The sequence below is a fragment of the Anas platyrhynchos genome, chromosome 17, assembly GCF_047663525.1.
Source record: "Anas platyrhynchos isolate ZD024472 breed Pekin duck chromosome 17, IASCAAS_PekinDuck_T2T, whole genome shotgun sequence".
NCBI classification, from domain to species: domain Eukaryota; kingdom Metazoa; phylum Chordata; class Aves; order Anseriformes; family Anatidae; genus Anas; species Anas platyrhynchos.
Window position 1 is genome coordinate 1676373 of NC_092603.1, and position 21778 is coordinate 1698150.

The 21778-nt window shown below is 48.6% G+C and overlaps 1 protein-coding gene across 1 annotated transcript; it reads left to right on the forward strand.

Annotated features, from left to right (window-relative positions):
* Positions 1-178: 178 nt before the first annotated feature.
* Positions 179-21128, forward strand: LOC101799628 (uncharacterized). The gene is given in 7 exon segments (XM_072025042.1): positions 179-401; positions 2854-2936; positions 3107-3233; positions 4356-4466; positions 4591-6952; position 7957; positions 15054-21128. Coding segments are annotated over 6 exon segments (4353 nt in total). The 5' UTR covers positions 179-401; positions 2854-2912; the 3' UTR covers positions 16782-21128.
* Positions 21129-21778: the final 650 nt, after the last annotated feature.

Below are 21778 nucleotides of genomic sequence, written 5' to 3' on the forward strand. Positions count from 1 at the left end.
GTGTTGTGAAGCTGCAGCACAGAAAATCAGAGGTTGGTTAGGGCTTGACCTCGGCCTTCTCTGTTGGCTCCCCCAGAGCATGCCACTGTGTGAGGAAAGGGTTCAGCACTCCGCCCTGCTCAGCCTTCCCTGCTCTGCAAGGAAAGAGTTAACTCTCCTAGCAGCAGGCCACTGATATGCTCAGGCCTTTGATTGCAGCTCTGGGCAGAGACAAAGGAAAGGCCCCCACAGAGGAGGAGCCTGAGAGTCTGGGCCCTGCCAGGGTGCTCAGTGGGGGGAAAAGCCTTTGGTGCAGCTCACAGCTCCCTGCCCACCAGCAGGCCTCAGAGGGGCACCCTGTAAGGCAAGTAGAGACCTGGTTGCCTGCAAGGAGGGTGTGAGCAACCTACTGTGGACTCGAGGTAGGTACTCTTCATTGCTTATGCAGACAAGAGGCAGAATTTTCCTTTTTCACATGATTCCCCCCTTTGAGACAGGGCCTGAGCATCTAAAGCTCAGCACCAGACTTGGGAGGTCATGCAAAAGGGGAAAGGAAAAGCAGGATCTGACCCATGTTGCTGTTCAAGGGTGGGAGATAGCTGTCAGGATGCAAAGCATGCAGCTTGTTGCTCACTGCTCCTCTCTTGGCTGTAGTCAAGAAATGAGCTGGGCTCTGTGACAGATATCCAAGTCCTCAGCAGGAAGGCTCTGGATCTGCAGTGTTGTTTTCCTGAGCCGTGCCTTAGACTCTGTTGCTGAGGTTTCTGAGGGGGCACAGGACGGGATTGGTGCTGGGAAAATCAAGAAGTGAGCAGAGACGATCAGCATGCTTTGCTGACCTGTTGAAGCTCTGTAATGATATATGTGGGACTACATTTCTAAGATGCGCACACACCTGACATCAAATAACCATTGTCCATACCTCTGCGTGTATCAATTCCTGCATGCTACAAAAATTTGCCTGCCTCCTGTTGTGTTTATTCTGCCAGCACTTGGTTTCCTTGCTTGCTTGTTCTGGGTCTTGTGCTACCTCCTTACCTACTGGACTTGGCTTTCTTTGTTCTGCAAATGCTTCCTAAGTCTGTTGTTCAGCATCTGCCTGTAACTGAAGACCCATTTTACAGGCAGCTGCTGGTCCTCCCTCAGGCGTAGTCAGCATTTCCACCAGCATTCCATACGCGCAGAAAAGAGTCCACAACCATAGGGTTGTAAAGTAGGTTTTCTTTATTGTGGTGCACCGGGCGCACTGGGAATAGCTTCCCTCAAAAAGTGCGGTTGTCTCTCACAATTTTATACACGAATACTGTTACATATTACATGAGCTCTAATACATATTCATTAATTTCCCTGAAAAGGCGGACCTCTTCCAAGTACTCATTTGCATACTCACTGCTCCTTCCGGTTGCGCCTGTGCAGTGTAGCCTGTTGTTCATGGGCAGCGGTCTTTCAGGATGAAGGCAATGAGGAAGAGGAGGTTAAACATGTAGTAAACAATTGTTTTAACCATGTCAAATTTGGTAACCAACTGGTTAGTTTTTCCCATAATTCAGTAAACCCAAGCGAGGTGTCATCCCGTGACACCTCATGCAATTGGTGAGTATGTTTCTGTATCTCCTCTAAATCGGTTTCTACTCTTTGGTATATTTGATCAATATACGTACAGCAACTCTGGTTTCTTACAGTGCACACTCCTTCCTTCGCTGTTAATAAATCTAAAGCCATTCAATTTTGTAAAACTACCCTACTGAGAGATGATACTTCTACCTCTGGTGCTTTTATCACATCTGTGGTGGAATTCTCTACCTGTTCTAATTCGGCTGAAATATTAACTATTGCCTTTTCCAAATCGCTCACTCCCAAGCTAGGAATTCACCATCTAACAAAACTATGGTATCCTGTAGGCCTTTCTATCAAAGGATTCAGTGGGATTGCTCGAGTTACTGCATTTCCATGGGGACCTTAAGATCCCCATAGGTACTGTAGGCCCATTATAAAAAAAATTGTGAAGTGCCAAGTATCCCCCTATACAATGACCCTTCCAATTAGGTGGTAAATTCTTCCTTGCTCCTTCCGGTTGCGCCTGCGCAATGTAGCCTGGTGGTCGTGGGCAGAGGCCTTTCAGGATGAAGGCAACAAGGAAGAGGAGGTTAAACTCTCTTTACCTTTGTGGACTTTGACCTTCTGTTGAACAGTTTAGGTCTTTTTTGCTTACCTTTGCCTTGTTTCCTGCCAACAAGTTGTTCATTCTTTCTTAACGAGGTGTTCCTTCTTCCCTTATCCGTTAGCCTTGAACGATATCTTCTTTTTACATCTACTTCTCATCTACATCCCTATAATTAGGATATTTTTAGGTTCCCATCCACACCAATAAATAAGATATTTTACCATATATGTAGCTAAATACTAATCAAGATAGGTTTCAGCATCTTCCCCATCTCAATGGACTAACTCAGAGCTCCTCTTGAATGGGTCAGGGGAAGAAAATACTCTGAAACAAGAACAACTTCACAGCTCACAGATTAAGACAGGGAGATCGCTTTCCAATAAACATCACAATCAAACGAGATGGGGGCAAAGGGCAGCTCCTCATGGTCCTGGCCACAGGCTTCAGGGGAAATTCTGTCCTGGTGCCTGGAGCACCTCCTTCCTCCTTTGTCACTGACCTTAGTGTCTGCAGGGTTGTTTTCATCTCATTTTCTCACTCCTCTCTGACGATTGCTGATGTGCAGCAGCTTTTTCCTTTCTTAAACCTGTGTCCCAGCTGGCTTTTACCCCCAATCAATGGCCTGCAGCTGGGCTGGTGCTGGGGGGTGACAGGGACAGGGACTGCTACATTCCCCCAAACCTACCCTGCCATTTCTCTTGTCCCAGCAGGTTCCAGTTTGACATCTACCTTTCAGCTGTGATTGTCCCAGCCTGCAGGAGGGCAGGAAATGGCCACGGCACATCCAGCTGAGGTAGGGGCTTGGAGAAGCAGCCAGGAGAGGCCAAGGGGGAAGGGATGTGAATGCAGGGGGAAGATGAGGTGCCGTCAGCCAGCATTTGTGTGCTGGGCACAGAGAAGCCACTGGGACTGGAGCTTCTGTCATCAACAGGCTGCTTCTACATGGAGCCTCTTTGCTTGCAGGAACCCGTGACCTTCGTGGAGGTGGCAGTGTATTTCAGCAGGGAGGAGTGGGAGCTGCTGCATCCTGCACAGCGAGTGCTCTACCGGGACGTGATGCTGGAGACGTATGAGTCCATAACTTCGCTGGGTGAGTGAGGGCTTTGCTTCCTTTTCTCCTCAGTAGGGGAGCTTTCGTGGTGTAGAAGAAGCCTCTGTGAGCAGGACATATGGACATAAACACAATGCAATTATTTACTGCATACAGAAGGAAAAAAATAAATAATAAAAAAAAACAGCAACGTAACACCACATACAAAAAAGATAAGGATGAGTTAAGAAGACAGTAGTGTGTTATCCACTGTAACATATATATATTATGATATAATGATACAATCATAATATAATATGAAAAATAATACTGTATATTAGAATATTTAATAATATAATAATATACAAACTATATAGCTATGTAGACATATACTTGTATATATATGTATATATTATAGTTATATAGACATGCGTCCAAAAGAGCTTTTCTTGGTGGTGGCATGTAAATCTTCCTTCTCAGCATTGCCTTCCTCAGTTTTCCCCTAAACCTTCTTGAAGTCAACTGCATTGAATAAGTAGGTAAAAGGTAAGGCAAATAAATAAGTCCCTGCAGTATTTTCAGAGATAGAAGAGCCTTGCTGTCTTCAAACAAAGCTAGTCTATGTTGCTGACCTGAATGATACTGGGCCGTAAAAGTGACTTTACAGGAAGGGAGTGATTACATAGTACACGTGGACACTTAGCAGCTGTGTCAAAACCATGGAAATCATAGAGTCATAGAACGGCCTGGATTGAAAAGGACCTTAAAGATCTTCGAGTTTCAACCCCCCTGCTCTGGGCAAGGTTGCCAACCAGTAGAGGAGGCTGCCCAGAGTTGCATCAAGCCTGGCCTTGAATGCCTCCAGGGCTGGGGCATCCACAACCTCCCTGGGCAAACTGTTCCAGTGCCTCACCACCCTCTGAGTGAAAAACTTTCTCCTCATTTCCAACCTAAATCTCCCCTCTAAGTTTAAAACCATCCCCCAAGCATGCGTTCCCCCTCCGGTTGATACGCTCCCTTCAAACACTGGAAGGCCGCAGTGAGGTCTCCCTGAAGCCTTCTCTTCTCCAAGCTAAACAAGCTCAATTTCCTCAAGCTTTATGCATAGGGAGGTTTTCCAGCCCTCTGATCATCTTAGTAGCCCTCCAAATGCTCTCATCTCCTCTGTTTATGTCATTTAAGGACTCCTTCCATCCCCCAAACCCGTGGTGATCTCCCAGCTTGAAGAAGGGGAAGATCCCTGGATCCCAGATCTGCATGGCGTGGAGGATGTGACAGGAGACCTCAGCCCAGGTGAGGTGGTGGAGGAAGGGAGGAGATTGGGGTTGGCAAAAGCCAAGATCAGAGGATCAGAGAGCTCTGTCTGGGCAATATTGTGGGCACTATGGGCTGGTTGTGGATTTCCTCTGTCATCCAGCAGGTGACAGGATCACAAAAGCAGCGGAGCCTCTTCAGAAAGGTGGCGTGGCCCAAAGGCAGCTGAATGCTGTCTCTGTGGGAAAAACCAGAAGGGGAGTGCAAAAGGGCCTGGAGCATGGAAAGCATCTCAAGAAGCCACTGAAAACCCATCGAGGAAATGGAGCTCGGAAGCCCCTAGATGGCAGCAAAGGTCAAAAGGAGGCTAAAGAACTGACAATGAAGCAAGGCTGCCAGAAGAAATTGGAGAACCAATGTGACGAGTGTGGAAGAATCTTTAAAAGTCATTCCTATCTTCTTAAGCACCGGCGCATCCACACAGGATACAAACCCTACAAGTGCACTGAGTGTGGGAAGAGCTACATAAAAAGTTCCAGTCTTGTTATACACCAGCGGATTCACACAGGAGAGAGACCCTACAAGTGCTTGGAGTGTGAGGAGAGCTTCAGAAGCAGCTCTGCACTCGCCTCTCATAAGTATTTTCACACAGGAGAGAGACCCTACAAGTGCCCTGATTGTGAGAAGAGCTTCAAAACGAGTTCTGAACTCAAATTGCACAAACGGATCCACACAGGAGAGAGACCCTACAAGTGCCCTGATTGTGAGAAGAGCTTCAACACGAGTTCTGGGCTCAATGTGCACAAATGGATCCACACAGGAGAGAGACCGTACAAGTGCCCTGATTGTGGGAAGGGCTTCATAAGGATTTCTTTACTCAATTTGCACAAATGGATCCACACGGAAGAGAGACCCTACAAGTGCCCTGAGTGTGAGAAGAGCTTCCACTCAAGATCTGGACTCAAATGGCACAAACAGATCCACACAGGAGAGAGACCCTACAAGTGCCCTGATTGTGAGAAGAGCTTCAAAACGAGTTCTGAACTCAAATTGCACAAACGGATCCACACAGGAGAGAGACCCTACAAGTGCCCTGATTGTGAGAAGAGCTTCAACACGAGTTCTGGGCTCAATGTGCACAAATGGATCCACACAGGAGAGAGACCGTACAAGTGCCCTGATTGTGGGAAGGGCTTCATAAGGATTTCTTTACTCAATTTGCACAAATGGATCCACACGGAAGAGAGACCCTACAAGTGCCCTGAGTGTGAGAAGAGCTTCCACTCAAGATCTGGACTCAAATGGCACAAACAGATCCACACAGGAGAGAGACCCTACAAGTGCCCTGATTGTGAGAAGAGCTTCAAAACGAGTTCTGAACTCAAATTGCACAAACAGACCCACACAGGAGAGAGACCCTACAAGTGCCCTGATTGTGAGAAGAGCTTCCAGTCGAATTATGGACTCAGTTTGCACAAATGGATCCACACAGGAGAGAGACCGTACAAGTGCCCTGATTGCGGGAAGGGCTTCATAAGGATTTCTGTACTCAATTTGCACAAACGAATCCACACGGAAGAGAGACCCTACAAGTGCCCTGAGTGTGAGAAGAGCTTCCACTCGAGTTCTGGACTCAAATTGCACAAACGGATCCACACAGGAGAGAGACCCTACAAGTGCCCTGATTGTGAGAAGAGCTTCAACACGAGTTCTGGGCTCAATGTGCACAAACGGATCCACACAGGAGAGAGACCGTACAAGTGCCCTGATTGTGGGAAGGGCTTCATAAATATTTCTGAACTCAATTTGCACAAATGGATCCACACGGAAGAGAGACCCTACAAGTGCCCTGAGTGTGGGAAGGGCTTCATAAGGAGTTCTGCACTCAATTTGCACAAACGGATCCACACAGGAGAGAGACCCTACAAGTGCCCTGAGTGTGAGAAGAGCTTCCAGTCGAATTATGGACTCAGTTTGCACAAACGGATCCACACAGGAGAGAGACCCTACAAGTGCCCTGATTGTGAGAAGAGCTTCAAAACGAGTTCTGAACTCAAAGTGCACAAACAGACCCACACGGGAGAGAGACCCTACAAGTGCCCTGAGTGTGGGAAAGGCTTCATAAGGAGTTCTGGGCTCAATGTGCACAAATGGATCCACACAGGAGAGAGACCCTACAAGTGTCCTGATTGTGGGAAGGGCTTCATAAGGATTTCTGTACTCAAATTGCACAAACAAATCCACACGGAAGAGAGACCCTACAAGTGTCCTGAGTGTGAGAAGAGCTTCTACTCGAGTTCTGGACTCAAATGGCACAAATGGATCCACACAGGAGAGAGACCCTACAAGTGCCCTGATTGTGAGAAGAGCTTCAGCACGAGTTCTGGGCTCAAATGGCACAAATGGATCCACACAGGAGAGAGACCCTACAAGTGCCCTGAGTGTGGGAAGGGCTTCGTAAGGAGTTCTGAACTCAATCTGCACAAACGGATCCACACAGGAGAGAGACCCTACAAGTGCCCTGAGTGTGAGAAGAGCTTCAGCACGAGTTCTGGACTCAAATGGCACAAACGGATCCACACAGGAGAGATGCCCTACAAGTGCCCTGAGTGTGGGAAGGGCTTCCAGTCGAGATATAGTCTCAAATTGCACAAACGGACCCACACAGGAGAGAGACCATACAAGTGTCCTGACTGTGCAAAGGCCTTCAAAAGCAGTTCTGAACTTAGATCACACAAGCGTGTCCACAAAGGAGAGAAGCTGTAGCAGTGCCCTGAGTGTGGGAGGAGATTCCGCCAGAGCTCGAACATGGTCACCTAATTCTAAATGCACACAGAAATATATTTATATTTCTTACAAATACCGTGAGCAGAGGAAGAGCCTTGTGGCAAACTCATCTTCAAAACCTCCTGCAGATCAGACTCCCTCCCCCGAAACTTGAAGCCGATGTTTAGCCCCATGCAGACAGCAGGGAGCACTAGGTGTAAGAATAAGATGTTTTCCCAGGCTGTGTTCCCTGGGAGATATCATTGAGAGCCCATCAGGGAATGGTGCATATGGCTGAGAGCAGAGAGAGAAACCCTGTCCCTAGTGTGGGCATCCGACGATGGCTGTTGGACAGATCCAGTCCCCTCTTCCCTTCCTTGTTCTGTTTATCACTGCGTAAAATATTCTCTGGGATTCCTGATTTTCACGTCACCTTTTTTCCCCTCACCTTTAGGGGACTTGCTGCCCAATGGTTTGTTAACAGCGGTAAATACCGAGTCCCAGAAGCCGTGACAGAGAGATTTAAATTCCTACCATGAAACCCAGCATAAAAACCCCACAAAGAGCAAACTCCCATCCTTGATCCTTGAAGCTGTGGTTTATCCTGGTGCAGACAAAAGAGAGCTCTGGGTGTCAAGATATTTGCTGGTGCCTTTCTTGGGAGATATTGCTGTGAGTCCAGCAAGGAATGATGCATTTGCTCCATCTTCTTTGAGCAGCTTAGCAGATTCCCCAGTGGCTTCACCCCCTCTGGGATGCAAAGGGTGTAGGGATGCTGATAGAAGAGTCTGGAAAGGAAAAGGGAAACAGGAAAAGCCAGCTGATGCTCTGTGCTATCCTCTACGCCTGTAGCCAGGCTCATATTTTGGCAGTGGCCAGCTCGCTGCTCCTACCACAAGAGCCCATGGGGACCAGCTGGCCAGCTGCAAGTGAACCTTTGGGAGATGTCATGCAGGAGAGCTAAGAAGTCAGAGCAGTGCTGGGTAAGGAGTCCAGAGTTTTGGTGATGCTCATCCCAAAGCAAGGCAGGCAACACTTCCAATCTCCACCTGAGTAAGCAACATCCTGCCAAGATTCACAAATGACACATCAAGGCACAGAAGAAAGTCACAATTCCCACACCTCTGCATAAGGAAATGCTCCCAGTTTCACTTTGGCTCACTTGGACAAGGCAGACCCCATTTTGGCTTGTGACCGGCATGCCTTGGAGTTTTCCCATCCTTTGGCTGGAGCATATCACCCTTCCTGGCCTTAGGTTGTGGTGGGTGTTCTGGGACAAATATATCCTGTTCCTGCTTTGTCCCCAGTGTGGGAATTACCCATATTGCTCTCCTTTTCAACTGGAGATGGGGTGCCAAGTGACCACACAAAGGAAAGTGCAGAGCTGGCTGTGGCGAAGCCACTGGAAGCCCTTGGGATGTTGGTAGGTGGATCAGAAGCACATTTCTCCCAGGGATGTGTATGAGGAAAGTCACCCGGGAAAGTGACTCTTCACTCAGAGAGCCCAGGAAAGTCACCTCTGGATAAACCCCTGGATAAACCCATCTGCTGTGGGTGAGTGCATGAAGATCCAAAAGAAAACTTGGCTGGAAAGTGTCCTGGTTTCAGTTAGGACAGAGTTAATTTTCTTCCTAGTAGCTGGTAGAATGCTATGTTTTGGCTTAGGATGAGAAGAGTGCTGGTAACACCCCGATGTTTTAATTGTTGCAGAGCAGTTCTTACACCAAACCAAGGACCTCTCAGCTTCTTGCTCTGTCCTGCCAATGGGCAAGAGCTGTGAGGGGACAGACCCAGGGGAGGTGACCCAAACTAGCCAAAGGGGTATTCCATCCCATCTGGGGTCATGCTAAACAATACATAGGGGTGGCTAGCCAGGGAAGGGTGGCCTGACTGCTCGGGGTTAGGCTGGGCATTGGCCAGCGGGTGGTGAGCAATTGCATTGTGCATCACTTGTTTTTACACAGTAGTAGTAGTAGTACTATTATCATCATCATTGTTATTATTTTTATTGTTATTATTATTTTCCTGTCTTAATAAACTGTCTTTATCACAACTCACGGGTTTTATTTCCCTTTTCTCTCCCCCATCCCAGAGAGGGAAGTGGGCGGGTGAGTGAACGGCTGTGTGGTGTTTAGCTACCGGCCGGGTTAAACCACTACAGAAAGAAAGGAAGAAAGCATGTCTGCAGGGATTACAGGAAGAACTTCAGCTGGAGCTCATGGAACTGACACCAGAAACAAAGCCCCCTTGCACCTTTCCTGTCCTTCCGTTTTTCATTTTAAGAAAGCAGGCCCCAATGAAAACACAAGCTCTGGGACAAATCAGGCTCACACCCTCCTTGCAGGCAGCCTGGCTCCTCTGAGTCGTGTAGGCTGGAGGACGCCAAGTATCCTGAGGCTGGACGCAGCTGCAGGATGGACGCGGTTCACCTCCTGCAACCAGGACACTGCCTGGGTGGCTTCCAGCCAGGCTCTCACTTGCCTTACAGGGTGCACCTCTGAGGTCTGCTTGTGGGCAAGGAGCTGTGAGCTGCACCAAAGGCTTTTCCCCCCACTGAGCACCCTGGCAGAGCCCAGACTCTCAGGCTCCTCCTCTGTGGGGGCCTTTCCTTTGTCTCTGCCCAGAGCTGCAAGCAAAGGCCTGAGCACATCAGTGGCCTGCTGCTAGGAGAGTTAACTCTTTCCTTGCAGAGCAGGGAAGGCTGAGCAGGGCGGAGCACTGAACCCTTTCCTCACACAGTGGCATGCTCTGGGGGAGCCAACAGAGAAGGCCAAGGTCAAACCCTAACCAACCTCTTTGATTTTCTGTGCTGCAGCTTCACAACACATTCTGGTTTGGGGCCAGGGAGCCATGCTGTGTGAAATAAATGACTGAGTCCCAAATAGGATTGCAATTAAAGTTTACAATTTATTAAATGCATAGAGGCAAGCAAACAGCACAGGGTGCGCTGGGAGTCTCAGCTCCACCAAGACGCACCCCTATTGCGTCAGGCGGCTGGTTTTTATGCTCCTAGGCTAATACATATTCATCACTACTTCCAGAAAAGGCAGGGTTATTATAATTAGTTTCCCGGGATCCAAACCTTCCACAGATGCATGCGTATTGGTCTCCGGTGGTCCCTCTGGGGGGTCGTGGTCCCTCTGGGGGGTCGCTCATACTGAAAGCTTGCTCGTACTGAAGGCTCGTAGTCTTCCTTCCAGGCTTTGTCCTTCGGTCGTCCTTCAGCTTCCCCGTTCTCCTTGTTTGTGAATCTCTTATCCCAGATCTCAGAGACGTCCGTCTGCAACGGCCCATGCAAAAATCAGCAGTTTTTGAAAACTCCTTTGTTCCCTTATCCCCTAGACCTGAGTCTCAAGGTTTACCCTTAAAACCCTCTATTGACGCGAATTGCTAGACCGTTCCTCTGCAAGATACAGGAACTATATACATTAACCACACTGTTTTTCTTAGACTTGTGTTTATACAGTGGTATGTAAGACAGAAGGTCACATTTCATCATGCAACCCTAGCATTGTTCCATATTGACACGAATCAGATGAACACATTTCACACTGCATGTAAGGAATGGTCCAGCAATTCGTGTCAATAGAGGATCTGAAGGGTTAACATTGAGGCCAGGTCTGGGGGATAAGAGAACAAAGGGGTTTTCAGAGAACTGCTGACTATTGCACTGGAGGCTGTGCAAGTCTCTGACATCCGGCCCAGCCACTACCAAATACAGAGAGAGAGGAAGCGGAAGGACAAAGCCTGGGAGGAAGACTATGAGCCTTCAGCAATAACGACCCCGACCCCCGAGGAACCACTGGAGACTGGTATGCAGGTGCCCTTGTGCCCTTGGGACGGTTCGGCTTCTAGGAACTAACTATAATAACCCTGCCTTTTCTAGAAGTAGTGATGAATATGTATTAGCCTAGCAACATAAAACCGAGCTGCATGATGTAAGACGTATGCGTGTGGGAGGAGCCTGGACTCCCCAGCACACCCAGCACTGTTTACTTCCCTTTTATTAACCCTATAAATAAATCTTATAAAGCTAAATAGACTGGGAATTTATAACACTGCACATAAGGAGGAGCCATGGCCAAGGCTGAGCTGCAGCCCAGAGCACCTCCTACAGAGCTGATAAGGGGTTAAGTATCTTGGGCTGGGCCTGAACAGAGCCCCAGGGCATGGAAATGCCCCCACAGAGGAGGAGCCTGAGAGTCTGGGCTCTGCCGGGGTGCTCGGGGAGGCTGGGGTGGGGGGGTAAAGCCTTAGGTGCAGCTCACAGCTCCCTGCCCACTAGCAGACCTCAGAGGGGCACCCCGTAAGGCAAGTGAGAGCCTGGCTGGAAGCCACCCAGGCAGTGTCTTGGTTGCAGGAGGTGCACCGCGGTCATCCTGCAGCTGGGTCCAGCCTCAGGACACTTGGCATCGACTCAGACGACCTGGCTGCCTGCAAGGAGGGTGGGAGCAGCCTACTGTGGACTCGAGGTAGGTACTCTTCATTGTTTATGCAGACAAGAGGCAGAATTTTCCTTTTTCACATGATTCCCCCCTTTGAGACAGGGCCTGAGCATCTAAAGCTCAGCACCAGACTTGGGAGGTCATGCAAAAGGGGAAAGGAAAAGCAGGATCTGACCCATGTTGCTGTTCAAGGACCCAAAGCATGCAGCTTGTTGCTCACTGCTCCTGTCTTGGCTGCAGCCAAGAAATGAGCTGGGCTCTGTGAAAAAGGATGCAAGTCCTCAGCAGGAAGGCTCTGGATCTGCAGTGTTGTTTCCTGAGCCGTGGATTAGACTTTGTTGCTGAGGTTTCTGAGGGGACTCAGGACAGGGTTGGAGCTGGGAAAATCAAGAAGTGAGCAGAGACGATCAGCATGCTTTGCTGACCTGTTGAAGCTCTGTAATGATATATGTGGGACTACATTTCTAAGACGTGCACACACCTGACATCAAATGACCAGTGTCCTTACCTCTGCGTGTATCAGTTCCTGCATGCTATAAATATTTGCCTGCCTCCTGTTGTGTCTCTCAAGCTAAAACCTCCAGGTAAGGAATTTTCATCTCCTGCCCCTACATTTCTTTAGGGGATCCAGCACGCAAGATCTTCCTCTAGTGGCTCTTCGGATGTTACCTTTTGTTCTGCCAGCACTTGGTTTCCTTGCTTGCATGTTCTGGGGCTTGTGCTACCTCCTTACCTACAGGACTTGCCTTTCTTTGTTCTGCAAATGCTTCCTAAGTCTGTTGTTCAGCATCTGCCTGTAACTGAAGACCCATTTTACAGGCAGCTGCTGGTCCTCCCTCAGGCGTAGTCAGCATTTCCACCAGTACTGGACTCATTCAGGGCTCCACTTGAATGGGTCAGGGGAAGAAAATCCTCTGAAACAGTAACAACTTCACTGCTCACAGGTTGAGACAGGGTCAGGGGTGATCACATTCCAATAAACATCACAGTCAAAGAAGTGGGGGCAGAGGGCGGCTCTCTGTGGGTTGCACGCCCTTTTAGGCCATATCCACCTGCCCCAACATGAGCTCCTCAGTGGGCTGCAGTTTAGAGATCTGATCCACTCTGCCACACCGTGGGCTGAAGCAGGACAACCTGCTTCCCCATGGTCCTGGCCACAGGCTTCAGGGGAAATTCTGTCCTGGTGCCTGGAGCACCTCCTTCCTCCTTTGTCACTGACCTTAGTGTCTGCAGGGTTGTTTTCATCTCATTTTCTCACTCCTCTCTGATGATTGCTGATGTGCAGCAGCTTTTTCCTTTCTTAAACCTGTGTCCCAGCTGGCTTTTACCCCCAATCAATGGCCTGCAGCTGGGCTGGTGCTGGGGGGTGACAGGGACAGGGACTGCTGCATTCCCCCAAACCTACCCTGCCATTTCTCTTGTCCCAGCAGGTTCCAGTTTGACATCTACCTTTCAGCTGTGATTGTCCCAGCCTGCAGGAGGGCAGGAAATGGCCACGGCACATCCAGCTGAGGTAGGGGCTTGGAGAAGCAGCCAGGAGAGGCCAAGGGGGAAGGGATGTGAATGCAGGGGGAAGATGAGGTGCCGTCAGCCAGCATTTGTGTGCTGGGCACAGAGAAGCCACTGGGACTGGAGCTTCTGTCATCAACAGGCTGCTTCTACATGGAGCCTCTTTGCTTGCAGGAACCCGTGACCTTCGTGGAGGTGGCAGTGTATTTCAGCAGGGAGGAGTGGGAGCTGCTGCATCCTGCACAGCGAGTGCTCTACCGGGACGTGATGCTGGAGACGTATGAGTCCATAACTTCGCTGGGTGAGTGAGGGCTTTGCTTCCTTTTCTCCTCAGTAGGGGAGCTTTCGTGGTGTAGAAGAAGCCTCTGTGAGCAAGACATATAATAAACACAATGCAATTATTTACTGCATACAGAAGGAAAGAAATAAAAAAAAATAAAAACCCAGCAACCTAAAACCACACACAAAAAAGATAAGGATGAGTTAAGAAGACAGTAGTGTGTTATCCACTGTAACATATATATATTATGATATAATGACACAATCATAATATGAAAAATAATACTGTATATTAGAATATTTAATAATATAATTATATATATCTATATATACATACATATGTATATATATGTATATATTATAGTTATATAGACATGCGTCCAAAAGAGCTTTTCTTGGTGGTTGCATGTAAATCTTCCTTCTCAGCATTGCCTTCCTCAGTTTTCCCCTAAACCTTCTTGAAGTCAACTGCATTGAATAAGTAGGTAAAAGGTAAGGCAAATAAATAAGTCCCTGCAGTATTTTCAGAGATAGAAGAGCCTTGCTGTCTTCAAACAAAGCTAGTCTATGTTGCTGACCTGAATGATACTGGGCCTTAAAAGTGGCTTTACAGGAAGGGAGTGATTACATAGTACATGTGGACGCTTAGCAGCTGTGTCAAAACCATGGAAATCATAGAGTCATAGAACGGCCTGGATTGAAAAGGACCTTAAAGATCTTTGAGTTTCAACCCCCCTGCTCTGGGCAAGGTTGCCAACCAGTAGAGGAGGCTGCCCAGAGTTGCATCAAGCCTGGCCTTGAATGCCTCCAGGGCTGGGGCATCCACAACCTCCCTGGGCAAACTGTTCCAGTGCCTCACCACCCTCTGAGTGAAAAACTTTCTCCTCATTTCCAACCTAAATCTCCCCTCTAAGTTTAAAACCATCCCCCAAGCATGCGTTCCCCCTCCTGTTGATACGCTCCCTTCAAACACTGGAAGGCCGCAGTGAGGTCTCCCTGGAGCCTTCTCCTCTCCAAGCTAAACAAGCTCAATTTCCTCAAGCTTTATGCATAGGAAGGTTTTCCAGCCCTCTGATCATCTTAGTAGCCCTCCAAATGCTCTCATCTCCTCTGTTTATGTCATTTAAGGACTCCTTCCATCCCCCAAACCCGTGGTGATCTCCCAGCTTGAAGAAGGGGAAGATCCCTGGATCCCAGATCTGCATGGCGTGGAGGATGTGACAGGAGACCTCAGCCCAGGTGAGGTGGTGGAGGAAGGGAAGAGATTGGGGTTGGCAAAAGGCAAAATTAGAGGATCAGAGATCTCTGTCTGGGCAATATTGTGGGCACTATGGGCTGGTTGTGGATTTCCTCTTGTCATCCAGCAGGTGACAGGATCACAAAAGCAGTGGAGCCTCTTCAGAAAGGTGGCGTGGCCCAAAGGCAGCTGAATGCTGTCTCTGTGGGAAAAACCAGAAGGGGCGTGCAAAAGGGCCTGGAGCATGGAAAGCATCTCAAGAAGCCACTGAAAACCCATCCAGTAAATGGAGCTCGGAAGCCCCTAGATGGCAGCAAAGGTCAAAAGGAGGCTAAAGAACTGACAATGAAGCAAGGCTGCCAGAAGAAATTGGAGAACCAATGTGACGAGTGTGGAAGAATCTTTAAAAGTCATTCCTATCTTCTTAAGCACCGGCGCATCCACACAGGAGACAAACCCTACAAGTGCACTGAGTGTGGGAAGAGCTACCTAACAAGTTCCAGTCTTGTTATACACCAGCGGATTCACACAGGAGAGAGACCCTACAAGTGCTTGGAGTGTGAGAAGAGCTTCAGAAGCAACTCTGAACTCGCCTCCCATAAGTATTTTCACACAGGAGAGAGACCTCACAAGTGCTCACAGTGTGAGAAGAGCTACAGAAGAAGAGTAGATCTCATCTCCCACCAGGGCTTTCACACAGGAGAGAAGCCCTACAAATGCCCTGAGTGTGGGAAAGGCTTCATAAGGAGTTTTCTACTCAATGTGCACAAACGGATCCACACAGGAGAGAGACCCTACAAGTGCCCTGATTGTGAGAAGAGCTTCATAAAGAGTTCTGACTTCAACTTGCACAAACGGATCCACACAGGAGAGAGACCCTACAAGTGCCCTGAGTGTGGGAAGAGCTACCACTCGAGATCTGGACTCAAATGGCACAAACGGACCCACACAGGAGAGAGACCCTACAAGTGCTCTGACTGTGGGAAGGGCTTCATAAAGATTTCTATACTCAATTTGCACAAAGGGACCCACACGGGAGAGAGACCCTACAAGTGTCCAGAGTGTGGGAAGGCCTTCATAACGAGTTTTCTACTCAGTATACACAAACGGATCCACACAAGAGAGAGACCTCACAAGTGCCCTGAGTGTGAGAAGAGCTACAAAAGAAGGGTAAATCTCATCTACCACCAGCACTTTCACACAGGAGAGAAGAGCTACAAATGCCCTGAGTGTGGGAAAGGCTTCATAAGTAGTTTTCTACTCAATTTGCACAAACGGATCCACACAGGAGAGAGACCCTACAAGTGCTCACAGTGTGAGAAGAGCTTCCTCTCGATTTCTGGACTCAAATGGCACAAATGGATCCACACAGGAGAGAGACCCTACAAGTGCTCACAGTGTGAGAAGAGCTTCCTCTCAAGTTCTAGACTCAAATTGCATAAACGGATCCACACAGGAGAGAGACCCTACAAGTGCCCTGATTGTGGGAAGGTCTTCAGCAGGACTTCTTCACTCAAGTTGCACAAACGAATCCACACGGAAGAGAGACCGTACAAGTGCCCTGAGTGTGAGAAGAGCTTCAAAACGAGTTCTGACTTCAAATTGCACAAACGGACCCACACAGGAGAGAGACCCTACAAGTGTCCTGAGTGTGGGAAGGACTTCATAAGGAGTTTTCTACTCAAATTGCACAAACGGATCCACACAGGAGAGAGACCATACAAGTGCTCACAGTGTGAGAAGAGCTACAGAAGAAGAGAAGGTCTCATCTACCACCAGCGCTTTCACACAGGAGAGAAGCCCTACAAATGCCCTGAGTGTGGGGAGAGCTTCAAAGCGAGTTCTGGACTCAATTTGCACAAACGGATCCACACAGGAGAGAGACCCTACAAGTGCCCTGATTGTGAGAAGAGCTTCCTCTCGAGTTCTGGACTTAAATTGCACAGACGGATCCACACAGGAGAGAGACCATACAAGTGTCCTGACTGTGCAAAGGCCTTCAAAAGCAGTTCTGAACTTAGATCACACAAGCGTGTCCACAAAGGAGAGAAGCTGTAGTAGTGCCCTAAGTGTGGGAGGAGCTTCAGCCAGAGCTCGAAGCTGGTCACCCAATTCTAGATTCACACAGAAGAGAACCTTACAAATACCTTGAGCAGAGGAAGAGCCTTGTGGCAAACTCATCTTCAAACCCTCCTGCATATCAGACTCCCTCCCCCGAAACTTGAAGCCGAGGTTTAGCCCCATGCAGACAGCAGGGAGCACTAGGTGTAAGAATAAGATGTTTTCCCAGGCTGTGTTCCCTGGGAGATATCACTGAGAGCCCATCAGGGAATGGTGCATATGTCTGAGAGCAGAGAGAGAAACCCTGTCCCTAGTGTGGGCATCCGACGATGGCTGTTGGACAGATCCAATCCCCTCTTCACTTCCTTATTCTGATTATCACTATGTAAAATATTCTCTAGGATTCCTGACTTTCATGTCACCTTTTTTCTAAACTGCAGCGCACTGAGGAGCTCATGTTGGTAAGTGATTTCCCTGTCTCTGTCTCAACCTATGTGCTGTGAGTTTTTTCTTGTTAAGGAGGAAGCACAAGCCCCAGAACAAGCAAGCAAGGATACCAAGTGCTGATAGAACAAAAGGTAACATCAGAAGAGCCACTAGAGGAAGATCTTGCCTGCTGGATCCCCTAAAGAAATGTAGGGGCAGGAGATGAAAATTCCTTACCTGGAGGTTTTAGCTTGAGAGACACAACAGGAGGCAGGCAAATTTTTATAGCATGCAGGAACTGATACATGCAGAGGTAAGGACTCTGGTCATTTGATGTCAGGTGGGGAGAGGAGGAAGGTCTTAGAAATATAGTCCCAGATATATTATTACAGATCTGTTCTACATAATACCTTGAAACAGCTGCTTCCTTGTACCTGATCTGCCCGGACAAACCTGCTTTGCTGTGCAAGAGATGGAACCAGGACCTGGATCCTGCCTGGGGTAAAGCTTTCCTGGTTCTGAAACACTTTGCTGCTCTTGTCTGTCCTCCTGGTCCTGCTGGCAGGGGGCAGAAGAGCCTCCTTTAGGACTGGGTCAGCCTCACAAAGTATCAGAAAATGTCTAAAAGCAGACAGCAAAGAGAAAAGGGGAGGGGAACATAAATAGAAACTAAATAGAAACAATGCAGCGTGATGAGAATAAATCTGTCCCCTCCATTAAAAAGAAAATAAAATATAGAGAAGCAATGCCATGAGTGGTGGCTTGGAGGAATCAAGTGCTGCTGCAAGAACTGTTTTGTGCCCGCACACCAGGCATCTGACCTTTTTCCTTTAAAAAACAGCAACAAAACAAACAAACAAAAAACAAAAACAAAAAAACAGAGTCACAGAGTCTAATCCAAGGCTCACAAAAGAACACTGCAAATCCAGAGCCTTCCAACTTGAGGACTTGCATACTCTTTTACAGAGCCCGTATCATTCATTTCTTGGCTGCAGCCAAGAGAGGAACAGTGAGCAATAAGCTGCATGCTTTGGGTCCTGACAGCTATCTCCCATACTTTAATAGCATGATGGGTCAGATCCTGCTTTTCCTTTTCCCTTTTGCATGACCTTCCAAGTCTGGTGCTGAACTTTAGATGCTCAGGTGGTGCTAAGCACCATGCCAGTCCTTGTCTCAAAGGGGGGAATCATGTGGAAAAGGAAAAGGTGGGCAGGGAGCTGTGAGCTGCACCAAAGGCTTTTCCCCCCACTGAGCACCCCGGCAGAGCCCAGACTCTCAGGCTCTTCCTCTGTGGGGGCATTTCCATGCCCTGGGGCTCTGTTCAGGCCCAGCCCAAGGTACTTAACCCCTTATCAGCTCTGTAGGAGGAGCTCTGGGCTGCAGCTCAGCCTTGGCCATAGCTCCTCCTGATGTGCAGCATGGTTTCCTGGCATGCCCCGGGGACTTGTCTCATGATCTGGATCCCGTCTCCCTTGTGCAGGTCTCCCTTGACCTGCTGGAAACACTCTTCCAAATGCAGTCCAGGATACTGTTGGCCTTCTTGGCCATGAGGGCACATTGCTGGCTCTTGGTCAGCCTGCTGTCCACCAGGACTCCCAGGTTCCTCTCTGCAGAGCTGCTCTGCAGCACATTAGCCCCCAGCCTGTACTGTTGCTTGGGGTTATTCCTCCCTACATGCAGGGCCCTGAACTTGCCTTTGTTGAACTTCAGGAGGTTCCTCCCAGCCCATCTCTCCAGCCTGTCAAGGTTCCTCTGAAGGGCAGCACAGCCCTCTGGGGTATCAGCCACTACTCCCAGCTTAATGTGGTCAGCAAACTTGCTGAGGGTGCACTCCGTTCCATCGTCCAGGTTGTTGATGAATACTTTGAACAAGACTGAACTCAGTACTTACCCTTGGCGGACACTGCTAGGTCTCCAACTGGACTCAGCACCACTAAGCACAACTCTCTGAGCTCTGCCATTCATCCAATTTTCAATCCACCTCACTGTCCACTCCGTCTAGCCCACACTTCCTGAGGATGTTATGGGAGACAGTGTCAAAAGCCTTGCTGAAGTCAAGGCAAGCCACCCATTAGCTGACAGAACACCACAAGTCCTGTTCTGAGATAACTTTTCCTTATCCACTAGGTAGGTGACCTGGTCATAGAAGGAGATGAGGCTGGTCAGGCAGGACTTGCCTTTCATGAACCCATTGCAAGACTTGCAGGAGCCGTGGACACCAGAAACTGAGCCCTGCAAATCTCACTGCTGCAGGTGCAGCTTCTTGTCAGGAAGTGCACAACAGTCACCAGCACCCACTCAACATGCCACGTTTCACAGGAAGAGGGTGGAGGTGCACAGCTCCTTCCCAGCCTCACAACCTGCCATTGGCACAGTGGGTTTTCCTTGCCTCAGTCATGTCCTGTTCTCTGTTGTGCATGGGGTTCCTGTCAGAAGGCTCTGCAGGGGGGAGCATGAAGGGAGCTGAGGGTTCTCAGTGTTGGACATGTGTGAGGGCTAAAAAGCAGGTCTTGGCTGTCAACACTGAGAAAGGCTATTTTCTGTCCCTCAAAGCCCAAGAAAACCCTAATCTTCTGTGTCATCTAGGTGAGGATGAAGGCTGTATGGTCAGGAGAGGTCAGACCTTAGTATGTGGCCCTGCTGGGAAAAAAGACAAGATCCCATCCTGCAGAGCCAGTTTGATTTACACCCTCCTCTTCGTGGATTGCCTGACCACCCTCATTGCTCAGACTTCCTCCTTTCATAGTCCCTGCAGCAGGGAGTTTGCAGCATGGATGTGGGCTACTGTGTGCCAATGCAGAGAACAGAGCCAAACACATTTAGGGGGTGCCTTAAGAAGTGACTCTGTTTCTCTTGGGATAAGAACCAAGAGCACCAACAAATGAGTCTATGTGGAGATGGCAATGAGCTTCTCAGCCTGCAGGCCTCTTTAGTGCTGAGGTTTGGCTCTGCAACAGCTTGCCTTAAGCCATACAATGTGTCCCAGGTGGCCAAGAAGGCCAAGAGTATCCTGGCTTGTATCAGGAATAGTGTAACCAGCAGGAACAAGGAGGTGATCGTCCCCCTGTACTCCGCTCTGGTGAGGCCATACTGTGTTGGGTTTTGGGCCCCTCACTACAAGAAGGACATTGAGGCACTGAAATGCATCCAGAGAAGGGCTACAAAGCTGGTGAAGGGCTTGGAACGCAAGTCCTATGAGGAGCATCCGAGATAACTGGGGTTGTTTAATCTGGAGAAAAGAAGGCTCAGGGGAGACCGTATGGCTCTCTACAACTACCTGAAAGGAAGGTTTGGGGAGCTGGCAGTCAGCCTCTTCTCACAGATAACTAGTGATAGGACTAGAGGGAATGGCCTCAAGTTGTGCCAGGGGAGGTTCAGGTTGGAAATTAGAAGAAATTTCTTCTCAGAAAGAGCAGTCAGGCATTGGAATGGATTGCCCAGGAAGGTGGTGGAGTCACTGTCCCTGGGGGTGTTTAAGGAAAGGTTGGACATGGTGCTTAGGGACATAGTTTAGTGTGTGATTTTTTCTTTGTACTGGTGGAGTTAGCTAGCCAATTCATCCACCATGGCTTCCTCTGGGTCTTTCCAGGTCATTGCTGACAAAGATTTGGCATATAATGATGGTGAGCTCCATACAAACTTCTGTCACATGGGTTGCATGCATTTGACTTGATCTGGATCTTTGGATATCTGTTCATTGTCTAGGTTACTATAAATCACCTCCATCACAGCTAATTGCCTCAGGTACTGGATACCTCTCTCCATGGTAGTCCACTTGCCTGGCTGACATACATCCTACTTGAAGGGATAGCTTTCCTTCATGCCTGACAGGAGTTGCCTTCAGAGGCTCTTTCTGTCTGTTTTTCCTCCTGTTTTTGTGATGGCCCTGTTTTAGAGCAGTCTGCCCCTTCCACTTTTCCCTCCCAGAGCCTTTTAGGACAAGCTTCTTCCCTTACTAAATAAACTGACTTCCTCTTCCATTGTTTCATCTTGACTATAGGGGTGACTAATACCATCCATTGGTCTCTTGGTTTTGCTACTCTGTTATCTAGACATCAGATTCAGACTTCCTCCTCCCCCTGAGGGTGCTGAATAGTGTTTGCTATTGTTAGGTAGGCACAGACCAGCTCCCAGCACAGTGCAGCAAGCTGTAACTCTGGCATTGCTGAAGTCAGGGAATACTTTCTTTTAAACATTCTTTCATTTGGGGGGGATTCCACACTTGTTCACTTGTGAAGCTCAAAACCAACGGAATAGATAGCCATGACAGAAGTTGTGGATGTCCCATCCCTGAAAGTGTTTAAGGCTAGATTGGATAGGGCTTTGAGTAACCTTGTCTAGTGGAAGTTGTCCATGCCAATGGCAGAGGGTTTGGAATTAGATGATCTTTAAGGTCCTTTCCAGCCCAAAGCATTCTATGATCCTATGACAGGTACCTGCACATATCCTTCTTGCCACCCACCATCACACTGCCTTGGGGTAGACTCCTGGGTGTTGTTCTTAAATATTTGTTTAACCTCAGGAAATAATAGAAACGTATTCTGGAGACTTAGATATAGGAGTATGTTGGTTACGCAAGGACACTCAAAATATTCAAAAGCTATTGTGATTAGCCCATAGGATAAGGA